This window comes from Procambarus clarkii, chromosome 61 (genome assembly GCF_040958095.1).
Source record: "Procambarus clarkii isolate CNS0578487 chromosome 61, FALCON_Pclarkii_2.0, whole genome shotgun sequence".
Lineage (NCBI taxonomy): Eukaryota > Metazoa > Arthropoda > Malacostraca > Decapoda > Cambaridae > Procambarus > Procambarus clarkii.
In genome coordinates, this window is record NC_091210.1 from 15,825,677 (window position 1) to 15,836,924 (window position 11,248).

The following is an 11,248-nucleotide window of genomic DNA, read 5'->3' on the forward strand; positions in this document are numbered from 1 at the left end:
ACGAATCCCGAGTGCTGTCCACTCAGCCGCCAGGCCCCGTATATGTGTGTGTGTGTGTAAAATAGAACATATAGAATAATATAATAAACATAGAACATATATAAGAATAAAAATTAACAATAGAATCTGCTACTCCCAGGTACCTAGCAGTACCTATTTATTGCTAGGTGAACAGGTGCATTAGGGTGAAAGAAAATCTGCCCATTTGTTTCTGCCTCGGCTGAAAATCAAACCTGGGCCCTTAGGAGTATGACCCCCGAGCGCTGTCCACTAAGTCGCGAGGCCCCATGTACTCACCTAATTGTGCTTGTGGGGGGTTGAGCTCTAGCTCTTTAGTCAGAGTGTGTGTGTGTGAATATTAACGCATCTACAAATTAAAAATAAATAAAAGCAAAGATTCGTAACAGAATCACTGATCTAAGCTTCCCATCATAATGAGAGGAATTCCAGGAGCTTGGGTTGGCAACAACTATCGTGCTAATTTTTGGCAACAATGTTAGCACAACTTTAAGAGGTTTGATTGCCAACATGTTCACGCAACGTCATCCATAACGCTATATCAGATAATATTGACATATGTATTGCATGGACTTATAATACAATCTGTATTGCCGACGCTGGCAACATCGCCACAGAAAATCCGGGAGACTATGATGGCAACATCACCACAAAAACTCCGGGAGACTTTGATGGCAACATCGCCACAAAAACTCCGGGAGAGTTTGATGGCAACACCGCCATGTAAGTTCGCAGAACATATATTTGTCTCCTGAGCCCATTATGTGCCCCTGTAACCTTCTCCACTACCACCCACAGGATGAGTATAGGGTCCACCACCATCCACAGGATGGGTATGGGGGTCCACCACCACCCACAGGATTGGTATGGGGTCCACTACCACCCACAGGATGAGTATAGAGTCCACCACCATCCACTGGATGGGTATGGGGTCCACTACCACCCACAGGATGGGTATGAGGTCCACTACCACCCACAGGATGGGTATGGGGTCCACCACCACCCACAGGATGAGTATGGGGTCCACTACCACCCACAGATGAGTATTAGGTCCACTACCACCCACAGGATGAGTATGGGGTGCACTACCATCCACAGGATGAGTATGGGGTGCACTACCACCCACAGGATGAGTATGGGGTCCACTACCATCCACAGGATGAATATGTGATGCACTACCACCCACAGGATGAGTATGGGGTCCACTACCATCCACAGGATGAGTATGGGGTGCACTACCACCCACAGGATGAGTATGGGGTCCACTACCATCCACAGGATGAATATGTGATGCACTACCACCCACAGGATGAGTATGGGGTCCACTACCACCTTCAGGATGAGTATGGGGTGCACTACCACCCACAGGATGAGTATGGGGTCCACTACCACCTTCAGGATGAGTATGGGGTGCACTACCACCCACAGGATGAGTATGGGGTTCACTACCACCTTCAGGATGAGTATGGGGTCCACTACCACCCACAGGATGAGTATGGGGTCCACTACCACCCACAGGATGAGTATGGGGTCCACTACCACCCACAGGATGAGTATGGGGTGCACTACCATCCACAGGATGAGTATGGGGTCCACTACCACCCACAGGATGAGTATGGGGTGCACTACCATCCACAGGATGAGTATGGGGTGCACTACCACCCACAGGATGAGTATGGGGTCCACTACCATCCACAGGATGAATATGTGATGCACTACCACCCACAGGATGAGTATGGGGTCCACTACCACCCACAGGATGAGTATGGGGTCCACTACCACCCACAGGATGAGTATGGGGTCCACTACCACCTTCAGGATGAGTATGGGGTCCACTACCACCCACAGGATGAGTATGGGGTGCCTAATTAAAGAACTATAAAATATAATGGCCACATCATCACAGACACTCAGATAGCCTCATATACAACATTGCTATAGTCTACAAACTCTAAAAACTAGTAATGGCATTTCCGAATCGTTTAAAATGTGACACTATCCAAGCCTATGTGAGCATTTTAATAAAGTTAGTTATACTATTTTGTATTTAAATAGTTCAGTACCCTATGGGCCTTTATTCAAATAAGAATTATACCACCTATATAAAATATTTATTACGGTAGGCTAAGGTTTTCAACTTCAATTTCTCAAACGTTTTTTTTATTCTAAGGTGAATAGTGCTATTTATCATGCATCTAGATGTGCTAAATTTAAATATATTAATCAAAATTGCTAATCAGCCATTGTTTTATGTGTGTGGGTGGTAATGAAATCTCGCTTGATTTAAGAATTGGTGGATGCTGAACGGTTTTCTCCCAAGCTCCAATAGCCTAAGCTACGCTATCCCTTTGAGATGTATTTTCTTGTCTCAATAAACATGCTTAAACTTGAATCTAGGTGGAAGCTCTCACAGGACTATATCCCACTCATGAAGACCAAAGCACTGCTTTGTGTAGCTGCCACTGATGTTTCTCATAGTTCATGCATCTGAAAAGCTGTTTCATATTGTAAATTTCCTTCATAAAGGGTTTCATAACCCAATGGCATCAAGGCTCGCCATAGCCCGTGCTTCTTGCCCCTCTCCTGTGCCAGGTAAGTTACGGGCTCACCATATCCCGTGCTACTTGCAACCTGTTCCAAGTAGCTGAATCTATAACAACAACAACCACCAATGGCAAAGATGGAAAAACACTCCCATTATGCAACAAAACTGTCTTAAGACTCATCTTGAAGGAAAACTAGAGCTAATCAACAATTTTAAACATCACTCATCTTCTCTATGGCGTGATGTTATCAGAATTAGTCAAGATTGACCTCATTTGTTTCAGAAGCATTTTGGCTCTAGATCAGTGTTATAGTCGACGTGTCTTAGATCTAATCATTCCCTAAAAGCTTTGACACCAGCTTCAACACTTCCTCTCTAAGTTACATCTCTTATCACACTATATCACCGACTTATCTATCCTTACCTAGCTGATGACATCACTGGAGAGTTGTCACCCGTCACCCTTATTTAGCTCGAAAATCAGCTTTCGGAATCATCATAAAGTCCTAATTCAAAATACATAATCCTCACTGTAATAAGCCTAAGTGAATTACTCCGATTAGGCACCAATTGTATTTTAATTTTGTCAATAAAGATGCTAATAATAATAATATCCAGTGCTTAAATAAGTACACCTATTAAACATTGCTTCTCTTCGAACATAGGTTTGGGGACCATCGACCAGCCGTCGGCCTCCTGTCCCCATCAAGGCCACTAAGTGGCCCCTAAGGTGAACTCAAGAAAAAAGCCTAGACTGATGCGGCAATTCAGACGTGAAAGTGTTCCCAGACAGACATAACACGAGGTAAATCTCACGAGCCGCGAGGCAGTAACTTTCTAGTCTGACTCAGTGGAGTCATATGTCAACAAAGAAGCCTAGTGACGCTAAAATTATCAAGTAATATGGACATTTATGTACTATTTCATGCAGTCCTTCATACCTTCTGATACTTGTATTTTACAATATCCCTCCTTATATCCTGATACTTGTATCCTACAGTATCATTCCTTACAAACTGATACACGGATCCTACAATTTCACTCTTAATACGCGCATGTGTATTATTACATATCTTTGTCTTGTCATCCTAAAGTCCTATCCTACACGTATCCTCCATGTATCCTAGCGCACAGTATCACTCTCTCCATCCTGATACACGTAGATCTATCCTATGCCTCCCTATCCTCGTCCCGAGGAATACTGCTCATATCCAACTATCCTCACTGGCGTATAGCTTCCTTGAACCGACACAATGAAACAGCATTATATTTCATTATCCATGGTGCTTAGCCTAGCCTTTCCCGGTCAAATTTTCTAAATTGTTTCACAGATATTTATTAACCACTCTTATGAGGCCTATCACTATATTCTACCCTAGTATTAACCCGCTATTTTTCTCCAATGTCACCATTATTTGTTGACCAGACCACACACTAGAAGGTGAAGGGACGACGACGTTTCACTCCGTCCTAGACCATTCTCAAATCGATTGTGAGAATCGACTTGTCCACAATCGACTTGAGAATGGTCCAGGACGGACCGAAACGTCGTCGTCCCTTCACCTTCTAGTGTGTGGTCAAATCAACAAATGAAATTGTAGGCCTATTGGCATAAAAACTATTACACAAGTTCTGCCAACTTGCTTTAAGATTTGGGTCTATATAGAAGCCTATCCAAACAAACTTGTTATCGACAATATAGAAGCCTATCCAAGGCTTAAATTGGTTGACTTGCAGTTCCAATTTGCTCAAAATAATGTGCGTAATTAGGCCTATTGACTTTGTAAACACTTACGGGGCTACTAAGCCTATAATCATATCTATGAATAACCTTCTTTGTATCACTATGCTAGCCAGGTTAAGTACTGTTAGTTCTTGTCAGTGAGTGGGTGGGTGACCAGGTGAGGAGCCTCGTGTATATCAATATCCGTTGATAATAATAATTCATTGTGTCGGGGGGACAGGAAGCCAGCGTGTATTCATACACGTTAGGCTTTTATCGAGGTCTCTCTTCCCCAAGGTCGAATTACTGACCCTACTCAGGATGCAATCCCACAGGCTGACTAACTCCTGAGCACCTACTCACTGCTAGGTGAACACAGGCATTAGGTGATAGAAAATGCGCTCAACTATGTCTGTCCCGCCCGGGATACGAACCAAGAATCCGAGATTATGTGTCGAGAACAAACTGAAAAGCGTATTACTGGGACAAACTGGGACATTACTGGGACATTACTGGGACAAACTCAAGCGTATTACTGGGACATGTTATCTCATCTGAAGCAGATATCTATAAGTCACGTGTGTAAACTTCCTTCTTTGAATTTATTACACATCAGATTGATATCTATATCGCTACGTCGCGTTTGTTTAAAGAAAAGAGAAGCAATCGAAGAGAAATGTTAAGATTGAGTTTCGTTCAGGATGTGTTGTAATATTAGTTACCCATTCAAACGCGTCTCCGTTTTCTCTTATTCCTGTGTGGTAACATCAGTGAAGTGGATGTAACCGTTCTCTTGCCTTAAGTCACTATTGTAATGATTTGTTTAGGCTGTGAAATTCATCATTGTTTCCATCATTTTCACAATCTTTTATTATCATCACAAGACCTCTCACTATTACTCACTATATTCTTTCTGTTGGAACTAGCAAACATTTTCAAATTCTATTCGGGAAATTAGTTTCATAATCACCATTCACAATACTACTTTACTAGATAGACACTCACTATAACTCTAACAATCCCTAGTCACCATAGTCCTACCTCTCACAGCTACCTTTCACCATAGTCCTGCCTCTCACAGTTACCTTTCACCATAGGCTTACCTCTCACAATCACGAGTCACCATAACTGACAATCGCCACTCACCGTAGTCCACTTACGCTCACTATACCTCTGACAACAAGCAATCACCATAATTATGTCAATCACCAAACCACTCAGTCACTATGACTCCCTTTTAAACACCATTTGCCACAATACTCACCATAATTTTCACCATAATACCTCACAAACGCCACACCCCCTCATAATTTCCAGTCAATGAAAACTACACAGTTTTCACCATGTCACTATACCTTCTAAATGCCCACGAATACATTTCACCATAAACAATAGATTTCACAACTCTTTCAACTCACAACCGCCCAACTTCACCATATCTTACAGAACTCACTTCAACAACTGTTGCAGTTCACCATTTGTTAGATAATATAAGTCACAAATCTTGCTAGTTATGGTGACACTACAATGCTTTAGGGTACAATGTTTTGAAACTATGGTGAAACTACAATACCATTGCTACGGCTCACTATACACCCCCCTTCCCCCCCTCGCAACACCACCACACCTCACTATCATTCTTATCATTCTCTGCCACACTTCACTTTCAATAGGTAGTTACTCACATCCCACTTACCCATCATACCTCACTATCACCTCTGTTAGATAACCATTACATCACTATCTGCACACCTGGATAACCATTACATCACTATCTACACACCTGGATAACCATTACATCACTATCTACACACCTGGATAACCATTACATCACTATCTACACACCTGGATAACCATTACATCACTATCTACACACCTGGATAACCATTACATCACTATCTACACACCTGGATAACCATTACATCACTATCAACAACCAATTAATCACCAAACGCCACTAAACTCCCTAATGACCTGGTGCCAACCTAACCATGCAATTAGTTACCATACAATAACAACCTAACCACATAGCTGCCAGACGACCTTCTACACATTACAACCATCCCAGACAAGTCACTATAACTACCCCAGACATAGTTACATCACTGCAGCCCTTCACTATGATCACTCTCAGCTTGTTCCCGTGTAACAACCCAACCAGTCCGCTTTGGGTTATCGGTACAATCAGCTTATCAGTCACTGGGGACACCCAGTAGGAGTTATGTAAACAAAGTGTCGTACACGGGTGGTGATGTTGTCGTACTTTGGTGATGAAGTTGTCGTACTTTGGTGGTGAGGTTGTCGTACTCACCTAATTGTACTCACCTAATTGTGCTTGCGGGGGTTGAGCTCTGGCTCTTTGGTCCCGCCTCTCAACCGTCAATCAACAGGTGTACAGGTTCCTGAACCATTGTCGTACCTTGGTGGTGATGGAGACTTTTTGTACTACTACTTCTCTACCCCTACCAGCCCTCTCTTACACCCCTACCAGCCCTCTCCTATACCCTACCAGCCCCCTCCTACACCCCTAACAGCCTTCCTACACCCCTACCAGCCCTCCTACACCCCTACCAGCCTTCCTACACCCCTACCAACCCTCCTACACCCCTAACAGCCTTCCTACACCCCTACCAGCCCCCTCCTACACCCCTACCAGCCTTCCTACACCCCTACCAGTCCCCTCCTACACCCATACCAGCCCTCCTACACCCCTACCAGCCCCCTCCTACACCCCTACCAACCCTCCTATACCCGTACCAGCCCTCCTACACCCCTACCAACCCTCCTATACCCGTACCAGCCCACCTACACCCCTACCAGCCCTCCCCAATGAGTGACCGAGGCGCGACGAGCGGTAACTCACCAGAACAAGAGGAAGGAGTGACGGTCACTCCAGGTGAATATCGTCCAGCATGTCGTAGTGGTCGAGGTGGGGCTGGAGCTGCGGCCGGTGTCTCTTGTGTGCGTGGGGGAGGGCGTGCTGGTGGGTGAGGCCCGGCACCACCTGCCCCCCGCTGCTGCCCCCCGCTAGTGACGACCGCGGTCTCACTGCCCCGGGGTAGTTGGCCTCCAGCGGCGAGTGGGAGAACATGATGGCCGTCTCCGCTGGGGAATGACCCGCCATGCTGGCGTCTCCGTCAAGCAGTTCCCTGGGGGATCTGCAGTATTGGGCCGAGGTGTCCCCAGGAGACCTGCAATACTGGGCCGAGGAATCCCCAGGAGATCTACAGTATTGGGCCGATGAGTCTCCAGGAGATCTACAATATTGGGCCGATGAGTCTCCAGGAGATCTACAGTACTGGGCCGAGGAGTCTCCAGGAGACCGAGAGAACATGTTATCTGAAGGCACGTCTCCGGACTCGTAGGGGGAGCGGGCCAGCAGCTGGCGCCGCAGCTCCTGCAAGCTGCTGCCCTCAGCAGCAGGGGAGTGTGAGGTGAGGTGCTCAGGGTAGGTGAGCGTGGGCGAGGCGCAGTATAGAGGGTCGTGCGGCGGGCGCTGGTACGACGCCTCCAGCAGCCCTTCGCCAGGAGACCCGGGGAATGGAGAGCGGCGATTGAGGAGTGGAGATTGAGCAAGATTGACATGCTGGTTGAGGAGAACTGACTGCAGCATCATGGAGGCCGTGCTGTAGGAACCGTTTTGGGGCGCGGGCAGGTGGGTATCTCCCTTGCTTAGGGAGATTGGAATGGGACTAGTAGTGTGGGTCGTGTTTTGCTGACCCATGGAGCTGAGCTGCCGGGTCTCCGGGAGTGTCTGGGGCACCTGGATGTCGTCGTGTAGGTCGTGGTGGTGCAGGGGCACGCCGGGGTACGATGCCCCAGCCTCCCCTCGGGGTACCAGACCGAAGTAATACCAAATAGGCTCACTCCGGCCTCCGCACTTCCGGACTTCAACATTTGGGAAACAATGCTTCACTAACTTGCCGAAATAGTTCAGAGTGACGGGGTTTTCATTGATAGACTTGCAATAGATGCAATAGTTGCTGAAGACCGCGCTTTTCATGATGATTCTCTCAGTGCCTGGCTCATAGTGACCCCGAAGCCAGTCGATCACAATCTCAGCACTCTTGTTGTCCGTTGCAATTTCCTTTTTCCGCGAGCGTTGCGCCGGGTCTCTGCCGCTCATGTACTGGAAGAGAGGACTGGAGGTCTTGACAGCTATGCCACAGTAGTGGTACTGGGGCTTGACCCGCCCGCCAAGACGCCGGATCGTCACTTTAGGAAACACTTGACGGACAATCTTGCCGAAAACATTCATCTCGAAGGGCGTCTGTTTGATGGACTTAGCGTAAGCTTCGTAGTGACGATAAGCGTCGGCCTTGAGTACGCACGAGTCCGGTACGGACTCAAAGTTATCCGTCAACCACATGCGTAGGTAGTACTTGCCGTCCCGTAGGACCTCAGGCGTGGAATGTAGTTCCTCTTCAGGGGCGTCGCGGTAGTTATCAGCGTAGGGTTCGTCAGCCACGTCTTCGTCGTCTAGCATGAGGGAAGAGATACGGGGGGCGGCGCCAGGCGGGGGCGAGAGCTCCATGGAATGTTGCTGCATACTCACCTCACTCTCTATTAAATGATGGATCAACGGCTCCCCATCAGTCAACTCTTCAATACGACTATACAAATCGGAATGTAATTGGACACGAATTCCCTCATAAAATGTCTTCTCGCTCGGGTGAATCATGGTCACAACACCACAGAACACCTTGAACACCGTCTCGTCAAAATAGGTGAGAGGCAGGACTGTCGTGCCTGACATCTCACAGAACTTCTCATAATACGCGTATACCTGATCTCTATTCACACACATTCGCTCACATTCCTCAAATGTTCGAGATAACCAGTCTCTCAGAAACGTCTCCCACTGTGACTGAACGGAATTATTACAATACTGAACTTCAAACTTCTCCAACTTAGGATCCGTATCACTGTTCCAACTTCCCTCGTCATTGTAATCTGATATAATGTGAAAACGAGGTTTATAAATTTTTCTAGTTTTTTGGTCTTTCACTGACGGACTTGGAGAGTCACTTATGGACGTGGCTACTGAGGGAGAGCGCTCCGGACTGGCCATGTATGAGGTGTCCATGTCGTGCACGTCCCGAGGCATGTGAAGGTCTAGCGGCTCCTCCTTGACTGAGAACTCGTCGTCCAGAGGCTCGTCCTTCAGTTTTAAGTGCTGGAGGCTGTAGTCGACGGGCTCGTCCTTGATGTAGGTGTGGAAGTAGTGAAGGGCGTGGGCGCCGGGCGGCTCACCGGAGAGGGGCGTGTGGGCGTCGCGCAGGGAACCTTCCGACGTGTCGGAGACCGGACTGCGACAGCTGCAGTCATCGTCATCTTCGTCATCTTCGTCGTGTTCCAGCTCTGAGCGATAACATAACCTGCCGTTATTGAACATGAAGTCGACCACACGCATCAGCTCCGGAGGGGCAGTGTCGAGGGGTAGAGGGGCGGGCCGCTCCTGCAGGCCGAAATAAAATTTATGTTGATTAGATCGTGGCATAAGTTTTTTCTTCTTGACCTGTGGGAAGGCGTGGCTGACCACAATGAGGAAGTTCTGCATGGATAACGGCTCGCCTGCGCCTGCTATGCACTCCAGGACATAACGGTCGTACACCTCAGACTTCATGACGGAGGAGTCAGGTGTGAGGCAATAGTTCTTATGTAGCCACACCAGGCATCTGTGGACGTCGCCCTTGTCAGGAGGAATCTCTCGCTTCCGCAGGCGACGCTTGGGTCTAGTGGTGGTGGCGTTATCGATGGCGTGTGGCGAAGATTCTTTGGCTTGAATACCGCAGTAGTAGTATTTCAGGTTGTCGCGACCTCCTAGTCTACGGATAGTCACGTCAGGAAACACAGACTTGACCACTCGGCCGAAGATGCTGGTCTCCATGATGTTGCGGCCCTGGTCTCTGCAGAAGTCCTCGTAATGTTTGTACATGACAGACTTGGCCACAACACCATCCTCGTGACGCTCGTAGTGGGTCTTGACCCACAGTTTGGCTTGCGAACAGTGAAGGGCCATCGTCCCCGTTGTATTCTTTGCTCGCGACACCATTTAGATGGCTATTTTCAGACGCCACCGCTGCAGTGTGCTGGTGCTATAACGTACATGCGTGTCGCTTCAACATTTGTGGCCTAAACGGGTGTCACTCGCGTTCAGTTCACGTAACCGGTAATTAGTGGAAAAGGTGTCGGGAGGGCGGAGAGCAGCGGTAGCACAACCTCACACCACCACTGCTCAACTTGGACTGAACCGAGCGATGTTTACGCGCAGCGCCAGTGTGTCACTAAGCAACATTCATTGACTGGCACCATCGCTAGGCTACCAATACCCTGGCTTAGCCTACTACGTAGTTGTCCACCTCGCACTAGATAAATGATGTCAATTGCAGAAGGATTCGTTAATCTGTCACTGCGACTGACGAGTGTGCGTGAGAGAGAAGAGGCTGGGGCACTACACAATCGTGGATATAACGGAGTTGGTGCCGTGGATGGCTCTCTGGGTTACGAAGTCCACCACGGCCTGTTGTTTACTGCTGACTCCGGGAATATGAGGCACAGCACATGTGACGCGAGTATGGGGCGGGGCTTGCCGGCGTGCGTGCCAGACGCACGATCATACTTTTTGGCGCCCACGCTGCCTGTTCCAGCACGCACGCACACACGCACCCGCGCCGCCGTCGAGGCCACACGCACGCATCTACACTCTCCTCTCTTTCTCTCTCTATCTCTTGCCTATCGCCACCTCTCACTTGCGCCTCTTGTAATCAGGCTTCTCCATGGCGGACGAGACGTAATTGTTAAAATTCCAGACACGTCTGGAAGCGGCGTGTGCTGCCGGGGGGCGGTGACCAGCCAGGCTCCGCCCCCCGTGACCTCGGCAGAAGGCGGTTAACTCAATGAGTCACAAATTCTCAATTCCCAGGAAGAGCGACACATCTCACACAGGTGGTCGCCGGGCC

General features: G+C 48.1%; 1 protein-coding gene across 1 annotated transcript in view; it reads right to left on the reverse strand.

Annotated features, from left to right (window-relative positions):
* Positions 1-11,248, reverse strand: part of LOC123774375 (uncharacterized) — a 13,520-nt gene extending 2,272 nt beyond the window's left edge. Inside the window, exon 1 of the mRNA XM_045768571.2 lies at positions 7,150-11,248. Coding sequence (XP_045624527.1) covers positions 7,174-10,341 — 3,168 coding nt within the window. The 5' untranslated portion in view covers positions 10,342-11,248 and the 3' untranslated portion in view covers positions 7,150-7,173. The remainder of the gene's footprint in view (positions 1-7,149) is intronic.